The sequence below is a fragment of the Trametes versicolor genome (genome assembly GCF_000271585.1).
Source record: "Trametes versicolor FP-101664 SS1 unplaced genomic scaffold TRAVEscaffold_4, whole genome shotgun sequence".
Lineage (NCBI taxonomy): Eukaryota > Fungi > Basidiomycota > Agaricomycetes > Polyporales > Polyporaceae > Trametes > Trametes versicolor.
This window is the reverse complement of record NW_007360324.1, coordinates 2,403,316-2,423,859: the sequence shown is the minus strand read 5'-3', so window position 1 is coordinate 2,423,859 and position 20,544 is coordinate 2,403,316. Positions and strand designations below refer to the sequence as shown.

At 59.9% G+C, this 20,544-nt stretch overlaps 7 protein-coding genes across 7 annotated transcripts; 5 read left to right on the top strand and 2 right to left on the bottom strand.

Moving 5' to 3' along the window:
- Positions 1–87: 87 nt before the first annotated feature.
- On the top strand, positions 88–920 carry TRAVEDRAFT_46045 (uncharacterized protein; the record flags this gene model as incomplete). The annotated part of the gene is made up of 2 exons (XM_008038155.1): positions 88–855; positions 909–920. 2 exons carry the CDS (start codon positions 88–90, stop codon positions 918–920), a joined length of 780 nt encoding a protein of 259 aa, XP_008036346.1.
- A 503-nt stretch (positions 921–1,423) lies between these two features.
- TRAVEDRAFT_46044 (uncharacterized protein) lies at positions 1,424–2,385 on the top strand (the record flags this gene model as incomplete). Its single annotated transcript, XM_008038154.1, has 2 exons — positions 1,424–1,470; positions 1,527–2,385. 2 exons carry the CDS (start codon positions 1,424–1,426, stop codon positions 2,383–2,385), a joined length of 906 nt encoding a protein of 301 aa, XP_008036345.1.
- Positions 2,386–2,632: 247 nt separating this feature from the next.
- On the top strand, positions 2,633–3,934 carry TRAVEDRAFT_46043 (uncharacterized protein; the record flags this gene model as incomplete). Its single annotated transcript, XM_008038153.1, has 3 exons — positions 2,633–2,796; positions 2,871–3,732; positions 3,833–3,934. 3 exons carry the CDS (start codon positions 2,633–2,635, stop codon positions 3,932–3,934), a joined length of 1,128 nt encoding a protein of 375 aa, XP_008036344.1.
- Positions 3,935–4,575: 641 nt separating this feature from the next.
- TRAVEDRAFT_19378 (uncharacterized protein) lies at positions 4,576–5,579 on the bottom strand (the record flags this gene model as incomplete). Its single annotated transcript, XM_008037833.1, has 2 exons — positions 4,576–5,323; positions 5,386–5,579. The coding sequence occupies 2 exons, from the start codon at positions 5,577–5,579 to the stop codon at positions 4,576–4,578; spliced, it is 942 nt and encodes a 313-aa protein (XP_008036024.1).
- Positions 5,580–9,582: 4,003 nt separating this feature from the next.
- Positions 9,583–10,332, top strand: TRAVEDRAFT_46041 (uncharacterized protein; the record flags this gene model as incomplete). Its single annotated transcript, XM_008038152.1, has 2 exons — positions 9,583–9,691; positions 9,758–10,332. The coding sequence occupies 2 exons, from the start codon at positions 9,583–9,585 to the stop codon at positions 10,330–10,332; spliced, it is 684 nt and encodes a 227-aa protein (XP_008036343.1).
- Positions 10,333–11,819: 1,487 nt separating this feature from the next.
- Positions 11,820–14,682, bottom strand: TRAVEDRAFT_71082 (uncharacterized protein; the record flags this gene model as incomplete). The annotated part of the gene is made up of 10 exons (XM_008038788.1): positions 14,421–14,682; positions 14,183–14,366; positions 13,352–14,120; positions 12,718–13,078; positions 12,562–12,654; positions 12,501–12,513; positions 12,300–12,426; positions 12,052–12,246; positions 11,906–11,999; positions 11,820–11,851 (listed from the first exon to the last, which is right to left on the bottom strand). Exons 2-10 carry the CDS (start codon positions 14,245–14,247, stop codon positions 11,820–11,822), a joined length of 1,749 nt encoding a protein of 582 aa, XP_008036979.1. The 5' UTR covers positions 14,248–14,366; positions 14,421–14,682.
- A 3,868-nt stretch (positions 14,683–18,550) lies between these two features.
- On the top strand, positions 18,551–19,287 carry TRAVEDRAFT_46039 (uncharacterized protein; the record flags this gene model as incomplete). Its single annotated transcript, XM_008038151.1, has 2 exons — positions 18,551–18,659; positions 18,722–19,287. The coding sequence occupies 2 exons, from the start codon at positions 18,551–18,553 to the stop codon at positions 19,285–19,287; spliced, it is 675 nt and encodes a 224-aa protein (XP_008036342.1).
- Positions 19,288–20,544: the final 1,257 nt, after the last annotated feature.

Below are 20,544 nucleotides of genomic sequence, written 5' to 3'. Positions count from 1 at the left end.
GAATGGGTCACAATTCCAGACGACGACACGACGAGCACTTCCAGTCATCTCGACCGGCCGGAGCCCTTCGTGTCCGTCGCGGCCGTCATGACCGCTTTGGAGCCCTGGAAACGTGCCCACTCGTACACCTTGACGATTCTCGCCACGGCCGTCGTGCGTCTGCAAGGCGGCTTCAAGCGCCACTTCTCCGAGTCCTCCCCTCGGCTTATCGTTTTTCACACATCGACGCTGCCAAGGCTGCAGCATCACCTGGCTGGCGGCAACCCAGCGGAAGGCTTCTACGTCTTCGAGGTAGAGTCGTGGACGAAGGACGCTCTCCAGGAGCTCACGCCCGAATCGAATTGGACTGGCCGCTGGGAATCATGGATGTCGCTGTGTCGGGATGTGGAGGCGATCTTCCGCAAGCAACCGGCAACCGGCGATGCCCTCGTAGGCGTTCTTCCTTCCGTGTTCTTCATATACGGCGCCCCCGTGCTATCGATCACCCCGATAGCTATCCGCCATTGGCCTTTGACGAACCGTGGCGAAGCTCTTCGTGCTGAGGACCGCGCGCTCTTCGAGGACGTGATGCACATCTGCATGTATTCTACAGCCGCGGGACTCGTCCTTCAGCCTCCCCTCATACCATTCGGGCGTCTGCCTCCACAGGCGGGAATCATGGTTCAGCGGAAGAAGAGGGACTGGGATTGGCTAGCCGCTCGTAACTTCTGGGAGCGGGATCCGAGCGGCTGCGCCGCTATTCCACCTCCACAGTGGATTCCCCAATCGGAGCTACAGACCGGTCTCGACGTTACCGAAATCTGGGCACGCTTTCTGTATGGCAATCCGGCCAGTGTGCGAGGCCGCGGTGATACGGTATGTCGAACATTATTTCCAGATGGCTGGTTTCTCACCGAGGGTTTCTCTAGGCTACCGGCTGATGGCATCGACTGGGCTCGACCCGATCTTTCGTCACCCAGAGACCAGTGGAACAACGCCGGCTCTCCCATGGCAGAGTATAAAGTATAAGGTATACCTTCTGGGGCTCAGCTTGCAGAGATCGAGACCGACGGATGGCGCCTGAGGGGACTTACAGGCATGTACTTATCTTAGGAAAGACCCAAAGAACCATGTACTGCAGCCAATGGGGATTTGATCCGTGGTCAGCGTCGCCGGAAGCCTCATGACCGTTGTTCTTTGAACAAGGGCGCACCCTTTTGCGCTGAAGGTGCTCCCGCGCGTCTGGCAAGACGCTCGGCTGCGCGTTCTCGGGGTCTGTTACGGACCACCACATATCAACCAGCGACCAAGTTCGACTACACCGTCAACGATGCTTCCGTCAACCCCGTTCCACATCCCTACGCTCTCGCGATGCAGTTTCTGCCGTAAACTGGATGTAGAGGTCAAAGGCAAGATGAAGCGCTGCGGGGGGTGCTCGGCAACGATGTACTGCAGCAAAGAGTGCCAGAAGAAGGCATGGCCTCAACACCGGTGGGTAGTCTAGTACGTCCAGGATATTGATAATCATACTAACCATCGTCGGTCAGGACTGCATGTCGCGCGCAATGGGTCAAAGACGCCGAGGGAGCCAACGGCGCGGGAGCCGGACCCCGCGATACCACAATCGCAGAATCGCCTTCTCCCCCTATCTCAGTGGCGACACTTATGGCGGCAATGAATGCATGGGTGGAAGCCCACCATTACGAGCTAGGCCTTTTAGCGACGGCCACCGTGTGCCTGAATGGCGGCTTCACCCTGCATTTTGACCGGCAGGCTCCGCGCACGCTCATCATCGACATGGAGCCCTTGCAGACAGTGGCGACTTCCCTGCTCAGCCGCGGCTCTGACGACAACCCCGCCGAGGGCTTCCTTCTTTGCTCTGTCATGTCTGTGTCCAAGGCCCAAATCGACGGGAGTGCCACATCGGGTCATTCAGAAAAGTACGATTGGGACATGGTGCGGGAGGCGTGCCGCACGATGGAGGCCACTCTGCGCGCACACAAAGGAGACGACCCGACGCTCGTTGGGGCGCTGTCGACGCTGTACATGCTCAAGAACTCTCCGCTCTTACGCCACCAGCCGATCGGCATCTCACGCCTGCCCCCAACCCGCGGCGACACTATCGACGCGCAGACGCGCGCGATCTTCGAGGATGTTAGGACGCTCTGTGTGAGCGCGATATCGGCCGGGCTCGTTCTACACCCGCCGACTGCCACGTCCAGCGACGGGGGTCGGCCGTCGCCACACGTCGGGAGGTTGGTGCGCATGCGCAAGAAGGAGTGGGAGTGGACGCCAGTGCCGGACTGGGACTGGGGACGTGCGGTAGCTAGCGGGACGTTCCTGCGCGGGCAGATCAAGACTAAACTTCACCCAGAAGAGCTTTGGCGGCGATTCTACCACGGATGACCAATACTGTACTCTTGTCTCTTGACTACGTCGTCACCACGACACTTTGTACAGTTAGTCTTTGTCTTTCCGTGCTTATACTCTTTGCATGATATCTTTGGCTGAGATAGGATTTACCGGAGGTGCTGCGACGACCTTTCGGTATATAACTTCAATCTGTACGAAACCTGTGTTACTCAACATATTCCCCACCTGGTCCCGCTGCTCGAGTGTCACTTAGACCCTGCTGTCGCCAACATCACAACAAATGCCTTCTGAGACCTCCCTCGGAAGCCTGATCATTACTCCTCGTTGCAGTGTCTGTGGTATCCCAGAATCCCATTTGGAGGGCAAACTGAAACGCTGCGCTGGCTGTTCGGCGACGGTGTATTGCAGCAAGGAGTGTCAGAAACAGGCATGGTCTAAACACAAGTGAGTGCGCGGAGTCGATGCTCGTGATATATATCTCTTAGCTTTTGTGTTTGCTGATTGTCACCATGACTTAGGGTCTCATGTCGCGCGAAGTGGAAGGAGGACGAGCCTCCTGCTCCTAATGACATCAACTCACCAGTCCCTTCCGACTCAGTAGCGGCCCTCGACCACGCCCTATCCGTCTGGATAGGGATCCACCACTACCCACTCTTGGTCATAGCGACTGCAACGGTGTGTCTCCAAGGCGGCTACGCGCTCCACTTCTCCCCCGATTCTTCTCTGGCAATCGGATTCGCCGTACATCCGTTGCCTAAGTTCGTGGCCTCCTTACTAAGCGGCGCGGGCACACCAGATGACAATCCGGGAACGGGCTTCCATCTTGTTAACGCGCTGTCTGTCTCCAAGGATAAAATCCTCAAAGACTGTAGCCCCGCAGGTACAGAAGGTGCCCTAGACTGGGAAGGTGTGGTATCAGCCTGTCAAGTCGTATCTGCGGACCTCCTTTCGAAAACCGAAGTGGACCCTGCCACCCTCGGCGCATTGCCCGGGATATTCAGCATCAAGCACTCGCCGGTCCTGCGCATCCAACCCGTAGTTGTCTTCCGCCTGCCGCAAGACCGGGGCGAGACACTTGATGAGGAGACACACGCCGTCTTCGAGGACATCAGGGTGCTATGTGTTACAATGATGGCCGCCGGGCTCGTGCTACGTCCGCCCAGCGTGGAGCGTGTGAACACCTCCTGTCCCGACGTGGGCACCCTGGTTCGCCGGAAGAAGAAGCAATGGGAATGGGAGCGGATCCCTGACTGGGACTGGGGACGGGCAGCGTTGATGGTCCCGAGAGAGCTCAGGAAGACCGACCTGCACCCAAAAGAGTTGTGGGCAAGTTTCTTGTCCCAGTCAGCCTGGACAGTAGAGCAAGTAATGCCGAAGACGGTGCGTGTATGCGTACGAATCGATTGTGTTTGTACTGACGCGTCAAAAAAATCAGGCTTGACAGCCGGTTCGAGTGTGTCTCCATCGAGTACCGTGGTAGTGCAAACCGCGCGCGGCGGAGGCGGGCGGGGGCGCAGGCGCCCTCGTCGCGAGGGGCTTCGCTACCCTCATGGGCTCGCTGGTTCTGTGGATGCGGGTGTGAGGGGGGATTTATGGACATGACTGCGACACACGACGCACGACGTACGATGACTTTACGACTGGGTTTGGTTTCGACCTTCTCCATGTGGTGTAGCGAATATTTCCTTCGCGCTAGGCTCTTGTGGTACTCGCTCCTTGGTTTGTCTACGATAACGGACTAACTTGTCAGCTGTAGCAATAGCATATGAATTCGACCTCGAAGCTACGAATGAGCAGGAAGCGACCAGTGATTGCACCATACTGGGAGGCCGAGCAAGGATGCTGCGGTGGTGCCATCGGCGGTGTGAAACGCATCCATGCTGGAATACGATCTATTGAAGAGGGTATCGCGGAGAATCATCAGAAACTGGGTATAGACAAGAACCTCGAAACCTCCGCTCAAGCCACCAAGACTCGAAAGAGGTTCGCATTAATCCCAACCAAAACTAGAGCTGAAGTCAGTGCGAGCATTACGGAGAGATTGATGCTACGCACAATGCCCATAACACTCTGGGGCGTATTGACGCAGACTAGTAAGATATCCTCGACGACCAGAGCCCTGCAGTGCGGGCAACGCCCAACTCGCCCATCCATCCAGCTAGAAGGGATATTAATGAGCGGAGTGCTCCCATCTAGCACGTAAACACTTACCAGTCCCAAGCATCAAATAGCATGATACAGGTTCCAAGTCTTCGCAGGGTCAAGGCCGGAACGAGACTTGAAGTCCTCGGCCGGCACCCACTCCCAGTCATCCACAGCCTCCCAGTCCCACCCGCCCTCTTCCAGCTTGACGAGCCTGCCCCGGGGCGGGCCATCCTGCGTCCCGCACTTCACGCACCGCTCGCACGGAGACGGGCGCAGGACGAGGCCCATGTTCACCGTCTCGATGCACATCGCCATGACGTCCTCGCAGACCGCGCGGATGCACTCAGGCATCGCCTTCATGTGCCGGCTCCGAAGCCCGTAGATGGGGAAAGTGTAGATCGTCGCGATGGTCGTGCCCGCGAGGATACAGACGGCGGGGATGCAGCCGAGGACGGTGACGTCCGGGAGTCTCTGTCGGAGGTACCGTCTTCTCTTGCGGCAGTTCGCTTGGACCAGCTCCCAGTTTGTGATCGCGGGCACGTCGTCCTTGTGCTCGATGGAAACGTCGACGAGACGGAAGGCCGAGGCGGGGTTTCCTCCGTCGCCCGAGTCCTCGCCATGCGCCAACGTCAAGCGTAAGACCCGAGGAGACCCAAGGTTGGCGGCGATACCGCCGTTGGCGAGTACGGCGGCATTGGCCAGTGTTTCTAGCCCGTACTCGTGCACGTAAGTCACCCAGTTGTTCACGGCCTGAGCCTGAGCAAGGGAGGCAACATGCCCCGCACGGGTCACAACTTGAAGGTCCCCTGTGGAGCCGCAGGTGCGCCTGCAAGCATATATCATAACATGAGTGCTGATGGGCATAAACATAGTGAGAGGACAACTCACCTGTGTTCTGGCCACGCAGCCTTCTGGCACTCTCTGCTACAGTACCTGACCGCCGAGCATCCCATGCACCTTTTCAGCTTAGTGTCCGCCGGAAGCTGTCGCTCGCGCTTGCCACAGTGCGCGCACTGAGCGTGGCCCGGGGTAGGAAGAGTGGCGATGGTGTGGCAGCACTCGGTATGGTCGTCTGCGTCCATGGTAGGTGTTGGAAAGAATGAACTCGAACATGAACGGGGCGTACCAAGTTGATAGCTCAATCACAGAAGCGTGCGGCTCCGGTGTCCCGTTCGATCGGCGGTCCTGTCGTATTTGCATCGTCGGGCATTGTTTCACGCTGCCGAGGCTCCTGGCGGTGAAATGAACGCTCTCGATGTCACATTTGCAAGCGCCTCGAGAGGACCAGAGGGTGGGGATGGGCTGACAAGGATCCGTGTGCATCACATACTGCTAGTCGGACGTGTCCAAAGCACGTTCAGCAGAGACCGCATGTGCTCGAGACTGGAGGGTGGTAGCGCATGAAGGAGAGCAGTACGCAATAGGTACGGCACTGCGAATGGGGCGGGACAGAGCCATGACGTCACGCGTAGAATGCCAGGACCGCTCATTGGCTGCCCGCAGGCGCCCGCTGGGATACCAGGAGCGCTGATTGGCTGCTTGCAGGCGCTCGTCGCGACGCTCGGCCAGGTTTCCTCGCGGCTCGCTCTCTCTTTGCACCCTCGACGACGCACTTGCGACGCGAGCCATTCACTCATCGCGGGCTCTCGTCTACGTTTTCTAATGGACGGCTAGATCTCCTTTGTCTTTACTCTAGCATACACGCCCCTCGCTCGAGACTGAGTACTGCGACTCTGCCACCGCGTCCTCCAACTAGAAGCTGGCTTACTTGCGCCCGCCTGTATGCCGCTCCCCGGGTGTTCTTTCACAGTGGACGATGACTGCGACTCACCTGCTTTCAGATGTGCTCCCTCTGTCTTTCGCCCGCGCTCCCGCCTTCTTGCTCGCACTCTGTGGCGTCTTGCCGTGCTGCTCGCCGCGTAAGATCATCAGCCCAGTCTTGAACGCGGTCGCTGGTCACTTACGGCGTGTTTTCAGGTTCTATGCGCGTTGTAGAACTTCTCTAGATAGTCATAAACTGTGCTATAGCTGTAAAAGATCACTCACCACGCGTTGACCCGCGGTCATCCGTCCACAGCTTGGTGTGGGACCGGCGAGGCTTCGACGAGAGGACAGCAAGGTGTGTAGAGAGATTGAAAAGGGGGAGCGAAAGATACTGATGAACAACCCCCCGTGTTGCAGGCTTATATCCTCTCGCAGGACGCGAAAGGTCGCGCACGGGCCACCGGGATACGCACACCGAGCCCCGATTCGTACGCGAGACGAATCGAATGCGATCAACAAGACGGCCGTGCCGCGACTACCACACGCTCAAACACCACCGACTACGCCGCCTTCGCTTCGTGCGAATGGGAGATCTGCATCCTCGATCCGACCTCGCCGCTCGACTTCTCCATTGCTCGCTCGCCGACTGCTCCCGCGTCCCGTCGGCGCGTCGCACAGCGTTCGGGCTGTATCGCACATCTCTCAGCTACTTGCCGCGACACCGTTGGACGGACGGCAGGGAGGGGATCCTCGAACGCTCGCGCACACAAGGTACGTGCTTCGGGAGCTATTGTAAGGAATCAATGGGCGTGGAGATGCGACACGAACGGCGTAGATGCGGACTCCAGGCGGGGCGCATGCGTCGGGTATGGGCATGCACGGGTGGAATATCGTTTCGCGCCCGCTCCTCGACGCGGCTACTTCGGGACGAGCTCGACACACGCGGGATTTCGCGGCAGGGTGCGCCCTTGGCGACTGCTACGAGTTCATGTGCGCCCCGTCGCAGCTGCAGCTCGAGGACGCCGCGCAGTCGTCCCTTGTCGCTCGGCGCAGATACAACATGAGCAGGATGCATCCCTCCGTCGAGGCGGCCTGGGAGTGCGTGCGCAAAAGTCGTGGGCCGACCGCCCGAGACGTGTATACAGCGGCTGGGAGTTGGGCTGTGAGTCGAACCGAGCGTCTCGTCGGCAGGGAGCTTCGCACATGCACGCGCGCCGTCTCGCCACAACGGCAGCCAGCCAGGCGCAAGCGTAGCCCCGACGCCCCCATTGATCGCCGCCTATGTCTTCTAGACACAGTGTCCGTCCCCGCCGCTTTGCGAATCGACGCCGACGTAGTTGCGGACACTGGGGCGGTGGAATCGTCCGCGCTGTCAGGTATGCTGACCGGTGTCCGCCGCAGCCGTCCGAAACCGCGCTGCCCGCGCGCGTACTGCGAAGGACGAGCAGGGAGACGTCGAGATACCGATGGCGAGCAGGGCATCGGTACATATGCCTGCATCCGAATAGATTTGTGCACTGACGCATGCTCGGCTTGATGTAGGTCGGTATTGGGGGGCGAGGGTGAGCACCTGCTCGCCGTGCGCGTGTGCAGTCGTAACGGCAAAGAGGCAGGGTTGTTTGTTCGCGCGCGACGTGTGCCATCGGTGCCTTTCCGTATGACCCCGTGCCAGCAATATCGGGAAGAGCACCTCTCTCAGGTTCCGCGCAAGTGGATTCGGCCGTGTGACAAGGCGACAAGATGCCATTTTCCTCGCTTTCGAGACAGCGTCTGCGCTGAGACGACGAGGTATGTTTATTCATTTTGCGAAGCATCCTGGAGATGACCGATGAGCAGACCGACGTGTATTTAGCGTGCACATGTACTACATAGATCGAATAGCACACCCCCTTTCGATGGACGCTTCATATGTCCTGCGATACTCACGATCCGGCGGATTCGCACCCGGCAACCCAAGGACGCAAGACAGAAGTGCGCCGCGAGCAACGGCGCATCGGAGTGCACATACACAGGTCCGTCGTCCTCGAGCGCCCTGGCGAAGCACCAGATGATTCACCGCTCGCACAGGACTGATTGCATGGTCGAACCGTCCATCGTCCGGTCGAGTCGCCGTGGCGCATGTCGGGCGCGTGGAAATGCGCAGACAAGCTGCGCTCGACATCCTGGGGCGCAGCACAGGCAGGGAGGCGTGGCGCCGCGGCGCCGCGGCGCGTTCAGCGAGTGCGCCTGCTCTGGGGAAAGCGCGAAGATGTGTGGCCGCCGTGCAAGTCCGAGCAGACCGTGTCCGATCGTCGCTGACTCGCACTCGCAGACGGCGTAGCTCACGGTGGTGCGCTCCATCGTAACTTGTTCTTGGCCAATGCGGACTGCAACATCGAAGAGGCGTCCAGCATGCCGCATTTGTGTGCATGCCGCCTCGTTAGGATCCGTTCGTCAGCTGCTCGATGTTCCTTGCTGCTCACAGAATCTCTTCGCATTTCAGGCACCCAGTAACGTGTTTGCGCATCCGCACGGGATACCCACAAGTCACGGCGCCCTCTGCGCGAGGAGACCCGGACGGCTGGACGACGGGACGAGCACGTACGCGTCGAAGGGTCTCCCGACTCGAACACCGCTGACACCATGCCACAGACAGTGAGCGACGCGAGCCACGGCCCCTGGTTCCCAGCTGTCCTCGCGTGGTCAATCTCCGACTCGGAGACGGCCTCAGATCACGAAGTCATCGCCTCCGCGCCCGCTGAGTGGAAACGAGCGCATACGAGGCGAGTGTGTATGCCATGCCGAGAAGCGTGCGGATGATCTCTGTCCGCGGCGAGACTTGTTCACATCGTACGGGAGGCTCTATGGCTCGATGCAGTGGCCGTGCATGCCGGGATTGAATACGGCGCGAGTGCGAACGGGACGTCCTCGCAGTCCGCACCGACGAGGTCCAAAGCCAGTCGAAATTGCGGCGATTATTCAGTGTGCAACACTCGATCGCTCTCCGCGTACCACTCCGGAGCTTGGCGGTGGATTCGTCCCGAGTGAGCCATGTGCGCTCGGTGCCAGCCTGAAACATGAACTAACCGAGGCCTGAAGAGGCGGGCGGACGCGTCAGATGGGACAGAGGCAGCCGCCGTTCGCGCGAAGCGCAAACAGTCAAGACTGTGCACCTGGAAAGTGTCGCGCCTTGCACGGGATATCTACCCAAGTCTGCTCGTACACCGGCCTTCTCGTCATACGCCCACATCCCTCCCGCCTCGTGGGTCGTCTCTGCACGCTTGGACGGCACGCACCCTGATATTCGCATTCTCAGTTCTTCCTCCGCACTCCAATCTCGACATGGGACCCGCACACCGCCTCCGGATCGGCGAAACGAAAGGCAACCACTACTCTACCACCCACGGCCGCGAGCGGGGCTCCGTGCGCGATGTGCTCACCACGGGCCTCGGTGAGTACACCCACCCTCTTGCTCGCACACTGACACACACACACTCATCGCCCGCACCCCGCACAGCCGAGTTCACGCACGATGCGCTCGCGACGATGCACTGGTCGGGCCTGCGCTTCCGGGACTATGTCTTCCTCAAATACCGCGTGAAGCTCGTCGGGTGGCCGGAAGACATCGAGTTCACGAACATGAGCAACCTCCGGGACACGCCCACGGAGAAGGTGCGCACGCTGCTCGCGTACTGGGAGGCGGGCTGGATGTTCTGGGCGGCGGCGACGGATGGGGAGCTGCTCGCGGCGCAGGAGAGCGTGTACAACGCGCTGCCGGGGCCGCTGTTCCCGAACCCGGAGGCACCACGTGGGCAGCGCTGCGACGTCGGGCGGCACCGTGCGCGGCCGGTGACGAACCCGGGGTGGATGTGGGGGCAGCGGTTCGAGCGGAATGGGCCGAAGAGCGGGCGGGAGGTCGCGGATGAGTGGCTCTGGGACGAGGTGGTCAGCGCAGGCTTGGGCGCGGCGGGCGCGGCGGGCGCGGACGCGACGGAGGAGATCGAGGACACGGACGAGTGGGACCGCGAGGCGTGGCGGACGCGCAGGCTCCCGAGCGGTGAGATCGCGGACGACCTCATCGGGTCGTTCTGATTTGCGCGACACATGCGGGCTTGTCCTGTGGACGTTTACTGTACTTCTCGAGCTAATGAACGTGTTTACTCCTGCCTGTACTGCGCGCGGGAGCGTACGGATGCGCTGTTGCAGCAGGACAACTCCGGGCCTTTGCCACCGCTCCGTGGCCCGTGGGAGCTCAGTATTCGCTTCGAAACAGCCGATCTCTTTCACATACGCAGGCCGCGGGTACTCGTGGATGATGTTTTGTATCATCCCATGTAGCTCTATTCAGCTGGACAAGCTAGGACGATTTGAAACGAGTTCAAAGCACATGTACGGGAACGAAACTCGGCAGAAACCCTGCCGCCCATCCCGCCATTACTGCCCAGGCTCGTTCCACCGGTGCTCTAGACGGCAGGCAGCATGAGGCGGGGAGCAGACCGGCGTGTACGCTCACCGGGATAGAGCACCGAGCCAAGATGGCAGGCAAGCAGCCCGAGCTCTTGAGTTCCATAATGAAACATGATATCGTCGAGGCAGGGCACATTGACGGTGTTGGTATGCATATCATTCTCATCCCATGTCACACTTGGAGGTAAAATATCCCGACGGCTCTTACGCGAATGCAACCCGGAGCCTGAGATGCCGATCACGCTCACTCACTGAGATCTGTATCTACCTGAGCCACACACAATGCTACCGACATTGTATGGTTCTATATGCCCTATTCTATCGTCCTGCCCCCACTCCCTTCGTAAGCAGACAGCTGTGGAGACATCAGAAGTACAGGAGGGTGCAAGCCGACAGGAAACCAGAGACTTGAGGCGAGAAGCCTCGGGAGAAGCACTCGCTGCGGGTGTACCAGCCGGACTCATGCGCGCATATCCACCGCCTCTTGGACTCCCGGAACACCACACTCGTCGTCGAGCAGGCTGGCTGAATAGATGAGGGATTGACGCCCCGGATGCAGGCAGCGGGGACGGCGGCAACACGGATCTTGGGAACGTCGACACAGCCCCGCAGCTCTCTTCAGACGCTGTGCTAACGCGGAGATGCGGTGGATAGTGAGCGGATCCGTTCCATCTCGACGGTGATTTCATTTACCAGACATTTATGGTGCCGTATACGGATCTGCACGCCGGCAAGACATGAGCAGTGTGCACAGAGATAGCACAAGATTCAACGTACCTCCGAGTTCGAATGAATACTGCTGGGCACCGTCTTCGCAAATTGTTGCGCAGGAAGCCTTGGGAAGCCTTGCAGGGTTGCCCGAGTCAGACTTCCAGCGCGTGCCCGAGGTAGTGTGTACACACGCCCGCTCTCTGGACTCGGATGCAGGCCGGTACTGATCTGTACCTCCAGCCGATGCTGATTCCCATTCGGCGCCGGCAACGCGACAATACGGGGTACATGCGGCGGCCGCGTGGCATCCGAATATCGGCTGTAATCGCTGATTCAGTACGCCCGCGGAACGCACCCGCGATGGTCTTCCAGCGCCCTAGCAAACGAGCTTCCTCAGCCGCTTAGCCGTCGCACAAGCGCACACCGTCCGAGTCTGCAAAGAAAAAATGCCAGACACATTGCTAAACGTCTCCCGTACTGTGCTCACGTCCATCCGATCCGAAGTATTTGTCGTAGCTCGTGCCGTACGCGTTTCGGTGAGCTTCTCGGCGTAACGGTGCCCATTTGGATCGCGTCGTCTGCTAGATCGCAATATCAGCGGGCTCTCTAAGAATACATGCGATCTATACTTACACACGCATGCAGAGACCGTGCCGGAGGTGCGAGTGGCAGTTCAAGAGTCGAGCGCCGCGTGGGAGTCCGCTTCGCATAACACCATCCCGCCGGACCGATTCCGAGGGCTCTGGCGACGGCAGGCAGGTCACAGCGCTCCCATGTTGTACTCACACGTATCTGCGCAAACCGAAGGCCCGCAGAAGGCGTAGGATACTAGATATAACGTCAGCATGCGTTGGGAGCTACGTAGGTGTACTTGTGCTCACAATCGGCACAGTGCTGCTCAGAGCGCGCGGGGTGGTACTGGCTAGCTCGTAGCGAGTACTGTCGGAGAGCCATGGCGTGGGAGTACGCTTCGCATGACGCCGTCCCGCCGGGCCGATTCCATGCGCTCTGGCGACGGCAGAGAGGTGGATAGCGCTCCCACCCTGCACTCACACGTATCTGAGCCGAGCGCAGGTGCGCACGAGGCATAGAACACTAGATATAACGTCAGCTTACAGTTTGCCGGCTGCAGGAGTCACGTACGCGTGCTCGTGCTCAACATTGGCAGCTCAGACGAAGTCGCACTGGCTAGTTTGTAATGAGGGCTGTTGTCGAGCCATTCCCGCTCTGCGTGTACTATGGCAGCGTGAAAACGTCAGAATTGCGAAAGGGCGAGAGCGGCAGACTCGAGAAGCTTACCTGATGCATTTTCCTCGAAAGGGCTGCTTGCGAGCGCACGGGAGGACTTCTCCCGATGTCTTCTGAGCTCGAGGGAGCATCCTGGTGCGGCTATGCATGTGGATTCCAGCACAGCCGAGCTGATGGATGAGCTGGACTCGGGCTCGGGCTCGGCTGAGGTTGTTGATCCATATGTACGTGAGCTGGGAGATCCGGTGGCGGCTGCGGCGGGCTGTACGAGGCCCCGCGTCTGCACTGATAGATTCATGCGTATATCTGTGTGCCGCCAGTCGAGCCCGACGGCGGTGCATCGCCAGAGTAAACGAGAAGGCGTGTCGCCGACATGAGAGGCGAGAGCAAAGTGATAGACGCCGTAGTCGCGCTAGGCGGCCCCATGTGTTCTGTCTTGCGTCTCGCGCTGTCTCACGACGTCTGTGCTGTGAAGTCTCTCCTTGGCATGACAGTCCCCTCTGACCCGCCGTACTTGGCATTATCGTCGCATTTTCGTGGCAGAGGTCGCATTTCCATCAGGGAGATCGTCCTCTCGAGTCGTCTGCCGACCCGTCCTCTCCCGCGTCCGAGACTCCGCGCCATCAGCTCTCTCGCTCTGTGTCGCGCATGTGCTTGATTTACATATACAGCTACGAATACTTACACCGTGTCCTATGTATGCAAACTCGGAGGCATGATACAGGTTCCAAGTCTTCGCAGGGTCAAGGCCAGAACGAGACTTGAAGTCCTCGGCCGGCACCCACTCCCAGTCATCCACAGCCTCCCAGTCCCACCCCCCTTCTTCCAGCTTGACGAGCCTGCCCCTGGGCGGGCCATCCTGAGTCCCGCACTTCACGCACCGCTCGCACGGAGACGGGCGCAGGACGAGGCCCATGTTCACCGTCTCGATGCACATCGCCATGATGTCCTCGCAGACCGCGCGGATGCACCCAGGCATCACCTTCATGTGCCGGCTCCGAAGCCCGTAGATCGGGAAAGTGTAGATCGTTGCGATGGTCGTGCCCGCGAGAATGCAGACCGCGGGGATGCAGCCGAGGACGGTGACGTCCGGGAGTCTCTGTCCGAGGTACCGTCTTCGCTTGCGGCAGTTTGCTTGGACCTGCTCCCAGCTTGTGATCGCGGGCACGTCGTCCTTGTGCTCGATGGAGATATCGACGAGACGGAAGGCCGAGGCCGGGTTTCCTCCGTCGCCCGAGTCCTCGCCAGGGGCCAACGTCAAGCGCAAGACCCGAGGAGATCCCAGGTTGGCGGCGATACCACCGTTGGCGAGTACGGCGGCGTTGGCCAGCGTTTCGAGCCCGTACTCGTGCACGTAAGTCACCCAGTTGTTCACGGCCTGAGCCTGAGCAAGGGAGGCAACATGCCCCGCACGGGTCACAACTTGAAGGTCCCCTGTGGAGCCGCAGGTGCGCCTGCGAGCATATATCATAACATGAGTGCTGATGGGCATAAACATAGTGAGAGGACAACTCACCTGTGTTCTGGCCATGCAGCCTTCTGGCACTCTCTGCTGCAATACCTGACCGCCGAGCATCCCATGCACCTTTTCAACTTGGTATCCGCCGAGAGCTGTCGCTCCCGCTTGCCACAGTGCGCGCATTGGGTGTGGCCTGGAGTAGGAAGAGTGGCGATGGTGTGGCAACACTCGGTATGGTCGTCTGCGTCCATGGTAGGTGTTGGAAAGAATGAACTCGAACATGAACAGGGCGTACCAAGTTGATAGCTCAATCACAGAAGCATGCGGCTCCGGTGTCCCGTTCGATCGGCGGTCCTGTTGTATTCACGTCGTCGGGCATTGTTTCACGCTGCCGAGGCTCCTGGCGGTGAAATGAACGCTCTCGATGTCACATTTGCAAGCGCCTCGAGAGGACCAGAGGGTGGGGATGGGCTGACAAGGATCCGTGTGCATCACATACTGCTAGTCGGACGTGTCCAAAGCACGTTCAGCAGAGACCGCATGTGCTCGAGACTGGAGGGTGGTAGCGTATGAAAGAGAGCAGTATGCGATAGGTACGGGTAACGGTAGAGACATGTCGAGGCGCTCAACATTTGACCGCGTTCACGATTGGACCAAATACTGCCCTAATTGGTACAGATATTGTCATATGTTTGTATCCGTAAGTATGGAAAGCTACGGAAAGGCGCAATAATTATCTTCCCGAGAACGTATACTAATACTACTCTCCCCTTGCCCTCGGACTACGACAATCTGTTTCGATCTTACCTCGCTCATGCAGTACGCGAAGAGGGACGGCACCGCGAATGGGCGCTAGTACTGCACGGGACAGAGCCATGACGTCACGCGTAGAATGCCAGGAGCGCTGATTGGCTGCCTGCAGGCGCTCGTCTCGACGCTCGGACAGTTTCCTCGCGGCTCGCTCTCTCTTTGCACCCTCGACGACGCACTCGCGACGCGAGCCATTCACTAATCGCGGGCTCTCGTCTACGTTTTCTAATGGATGGCTAGATCTCCTTCGTCTTTACTCTAGCATACACGCCCCTCGCTCGAGACTGAGTACTGCGACTCTGCCACCGCGTCCTCTAACTAGAAGCTGGCTTACTTGCGCCCGCCTGTACGCCGCTCCCCTCGTGCTCTTTCACAGTGGACGATGACTGCGACTCACCTGCTTTCAGAGGTGCTCCCTCTGTCTTTCGCCCGCGCTCCCGCCTTCTTGCTCGCAATCTGTGGCGTCTTGCCGTGCTGCTCGCCGCGTAAGCCCTGTCTTGAACGCGGTCGTTGGTCTCTTACCGCGTGTTTTCACGTTCTATGCGCGTTGTAGAACTTCTCTAGATAGTCATAAACTGTGCTATAGCTGTACAAGATCACTCACCACGCGTTGACCCGCGGTCATCCGTCCACAGCTGTGTGTGGGACCGGCGAGGCTTCGACGAGAGACCAGCAAGGTGTGTAGAGAGATCGAAAAGGGGGAGCGAAATATACTGATGAATAACCCCCCGTGTTGCAGGCTTATATCCTCTTGCAGGATGCGAAAGGTCGCGCATGGGCCACCGGGATACGCACACCGAGCCCCGATTCATACGTGAGACGAATGCGATCAACAAGATGGCCGTGCCGCGACTACCACACGCTCAAACACCACCGACTACGCCGCCGCCTTCGCTTCGTGCGAATGGGAGATCTGCATCCTCGATCCGACCTCGCCGCTTGACTTCTCCATTGCTCGCTCCCCGACTGCTCCCGCGTCCCGTCGGCGCGTTGCACAGCGTTCTAGCTGTATTGCACATCTCTCAGCTACTTGCCGCGACACCGTTGGACGGACGGCAGGGAGGGGATCCTCGAACGCTCGCGCACACAAGGTACGTGCTTCGGGAGCTATTGTAAGGAATCAATGGGCGCGGAGATGCGACACGAACGGCGTAGATGCGGACTCCAGGCGGGGCGCATGCGTCGGGTATGGGCATGCACGGGTGGAATATCGTTTCGCGCCCGCTCCTCGACGCGGCTACTTCGGGACGAGCTCGACACACGCGGGATTCTGCGGCAGGGTGCGCCCTTGGCGACTGCTACGAGTTCATGTGCGCCCTGTCGCAGCTGCAGCTCGAGGACGCCGCGCAGTCGTCCCTTGTCTCTCGGCGCAGATACAACATGAGCAGGATGCATCCCTCCGTCGAGGCGGCCTGGGAGTGCGTGCGCAAAAGTCGTGGGCCGACCGCCCGAGACGTGTATACAGCGGCTGGGAGTTGGGCTGTGAGCCGAACCAAGCGCCTCATCGGCAGGGAGCTTCGCACATGCACGCGCGCCGTCTCGCCACAACGGCGGCCAGCCAGGTGCAAGCGTAGCCCCGACGCCCCCATTGATCGCCGCCTATGTCTTCTAGACACAGTGTCCGTCCCCGCCGCTTCGCCCATCGACGCCGACGTAGTTGCGGACACTGGGGCGGTGGAATCGTCCGCACTGTCAGGTATGCTGACCGGTGTCCGCCGCAGCCGTCCGAAACCGCGCTGCCCGCGCACGTACTGCGAAGGACGGGCAGGGAGACGTCGAGATACGGATGGCGAGCAGGGCATCGGTACATATGCCTGCATCCGAATAGATTTGTGCACTGACGGATGCTCGGCTTGATGTAGGTCGGTATTGGGGGGCGAGGGTGAGCACCTGCTCGCCGTGCGCGTGTGCAGTCGTAACGGCAAAGAGGCAGGGTTGTTTGTTCGCGCGCGACGTGTGCCATCGGTGCCTTTCCGTATGCCCCCGTGCCAGCAATATTGGGAAGAGCACCTATCTCAGGTTCCGCGCAAGTGGATTCGGCCGTGTGACAAGGCGACAAGATGCGATTTCCCTCGCTTTCGAGACAGCGTCTGCGCTGAGACGACGAGGTGTGTTTATTCATTGCGCGAAGCATCCTGGAGCTGACCGATGAGCAGACCGACGTGTATTTAGCGTGCACATGTACTACATAGATCGAATAGCGCACCCCCTTTCGATGGACGCTTCATGTGTCCCTCGATACTCACGATCCGGCGGATTCGCGCCCGGCAACCCAAGGATGCAAGACAGAAGTGCGCCGCGAGCAACGGCGCGTTGGAGTGCACATACACAGGTCCGTCGTCCTCGCGCTCCCTGGCGAAGCACCAGACGGTTCACCGCTCGCACAGGACCGATCACATGGTCGAACCGTCCGTCGTCCGGTCGAGTCGCCGTGGCGCATGTCGGGCGCGTGGAAATGCGCGGACAAGCTGCGCTCGACATCCTGGGGCGCAGCACAGGCGGGGAGGCGTGGCGCCGCGGCGCGTTCAGCGAGTGCGCCTGCTCTGGGGAAAGCGCGAAGATGTGTGGCCGCCGTGTAAGTCCGAGCAGACCGTGTCCGATCGTCGCTAACTCGCACTCGCAGACGGTGTAGCTCACGGTGGTGCGCTCCATCGCATGTGGACTGCAACGTCGAAGAGGCGTCCTGCATGCCGCCTCGTTAGGATCCGTTCGTAAGCTGCTCGATGTTCCTCGCTGTAAGGCTCGCTGCTCACAGAATCTCTTCGCATTTCAGGCACCCAGTACTAACGTGTTTGCGCATCCGCACGGGATACTCACAAGTCACGGCGCCCTCTGCGCGAGGAGACCCGGACAGCTGGACGACGGGACGAGCACGTACGCGTCGAAGGGTCTCCCGACTCGAACACCGCTGACACCATGCCACAGACAGTGAGCGACGCGAGCCACGTCCCCTGGATCCCAGCTGTCCTCACGTGGTCAATCTCCGACTCGGAGACGGCCTCAGATCACGAAGTCATTGCCTCCGCGCCCGCTGAGTGGAAACGAGCGCATACGAGGCGAGTGCGTATGCCGTGCCGAGAAGCGTGCGGATGATCTCTGTCCGCGGCGAGACTTGTTCGCATCGTACGGGAGGCTCTATGGCTCGATGCAGTGGCCGTGCATGCCGGGATTGAATACGGCGCGAGTGCGAACGGGACATCCTCGCAGTCCGCACCGACGAGGTCCAAAGCCAGTCGACATTGCGGCGATTATTCAATGCGCAGCACTCGATCGCTCTCCGCGTACCACTCCGGAGCTTGGCGGTGGATTCGTCCCGAGTGAGCCATGTGCGCTCGGTGCCAGCCTGAAACATGAACTAACCGAGGCCTGAACAGGCGGGCGGACACGTCGGATGGGACAGAGGCAGCCGCCGTTCGCGCGAAGCGCGAACAGTCAAGACTGTGCACTTGGAAAGTGTCGTGCCTTGCACGGGATATCTACCCAGGTCTGCTCGTACACCGGCCTTCTCGTCATACGCCCACATCCCTCCCGCCTCGTGGGTCGTCTCTGCACGCTTGGACTGCACGCACCCTGATATCTGCATTCTCAGTTCTTCCTCCGCACTCCAATCTCGACATGGGACCCGCACGCCGCCTCCGGATCGGCGAAACGAAAGGCAACCACTACTCTACCACCCACGGCCGCGAGCGGGGCTCCGTGCGCGATGTGCTCACCACGGGCCTCGGTGAGTACACCCACCCTCTTGCTCGCACGCTGACACACACTCATCGCCCGCACCCCACACAGCCGAGTTCACGCACGACGCGCTCGCGACGATGCACTGGTCGGGCCTGCGCTTCCGGGACTATGTCTTCCTCAAATACCGCGTGAAGCTCGTCGGGTGGCCGGAAGACATCGAGTTCACGAACATGAGCAACCTCCGGGACATGCCCACGGAGAAGGTGCGCACGCTGCTCGCGTACTGGGAGGCGGGCTGGATGTTCTGGGCGGCGGCGACGGACGGGGAGCTGCTCGCGGCGCGGGAGAGCGTGTACAACGCGCTGCCGGGGCCGCTGTTCCCGAACCCGGAGGCACCGCGTGGGCAGCGCTGCGACGTCGGGCGGCACCGTGCGCGGCCGGTGACGAACCCGGGGTGGATGTGGGGGCAGCGGTTCGAGCGGAACGGGCCGAAGAGCGGGCGGGAGGTCGCGGATGAGTGGCTCTGGGACGAGGCGGTCAGCGCAGGCTTGGGCGCGGCGGGCACGGACGCGACGGAGGAGATCGAGGACACGGACGAGTGGGACCGCGAGGCGTGGCGGACGCGCAGGCTCCCGAGCGGTGAGATCGCGGACGACCTCATCGAGTCGTTCTGATTTGCGCGACACATGCGGGCTTGTCCTGTGGACGTTTACTGTACTTCTTGAGCTAATGAACGTGTTTACTCCTGCCTGTACTGTGCGTACGAGCGTACGGATGCTCTGTTGCAGCAGGACAACTCCGGGCCTTTGCCACCGCTCCGTGGGAGACATATGTAATCGCTCAATATTCGCTTCGAAACGGCCGATATCTTTCACATACGCAGGCCGCGGGTGCTCGTGGATGATGTTTTGTATCATCCCATGTAGCTCTATTCAGCTGGACAAGCTAGGACGATTTGAATCGAGTTCAAAGCACATGTACGGGAACGAAACTCGGCAGAAACCCTGCCGCCCATCCCGCCATTACTGCGCAGGCTCGTTCCACCGGTGCTCTAGACGGCAGGCAGCATGAGGCGGGGAGCAGACCGGCGTGTACGCTCACCGGGATAGAACACCGAGCCAAGACGGCAGGCAAGCGGCCCGAGCTCTTGAGTTCCATAATGAAACATGATATCGTCGAGGCAGGGCACATTGACGGTGTTGGCATGCATATCATTCTCATCCCATGTCACACTTGGAGGTAAAATATCCCGACGGCTCTTATGCGAATGCAACCCGGAGCCTGAGATGCCGATCACGCTCACTCACTGAGATCTGTATCTACCTGAGCCACACACAATGTCGGTAATATGCCCTATTCTATCGTCCTGCCCGCACTCCCTTCGTAAGCAGACAGCCGTGGAGACATCAGAAGTACAGGAGGGTGCAAGCTGACAGGAAACCAGAGACTTGAGGCGAGAAGCCTCGGGAGAAGCACTCGCTGCGGGTGTACCAGCCGGAATAATCAAGGACGGTGCCGGCTAGCTCTGAATGCAGATCCACTCGCCTATTTCCGAGTCTAGGTCTCATGTGCGCATATCCCAGCAGTAGCAGGCAGCGGGGACGGCGGCGACACGGATCTTGAGAACGTCGACACAGCCCCGCAGCTCTCGTCAGATGCTGTGCTAGCGCGGAGATGCGGTGGACAGTGAGCGGATCTGTTCCATCTCGACGGTGATTTCATTTACCGGACATTTATGGTGCCGTATACGGATCTGCACGCCGGCAAGACGTGAGCAGTGTGCACAGAGATAGCACGAGATTCAACATACCTCCGAGTTCGAATGAATACTGCTGGGCACCATCTTCGCAAATTGTTGCGCAGGAAGCCTTGGGAAGCCTTGTAGGGTTGCCCGAGTCAGACTTCCAGCGCATGCCCGAGGTAGTGAGTAC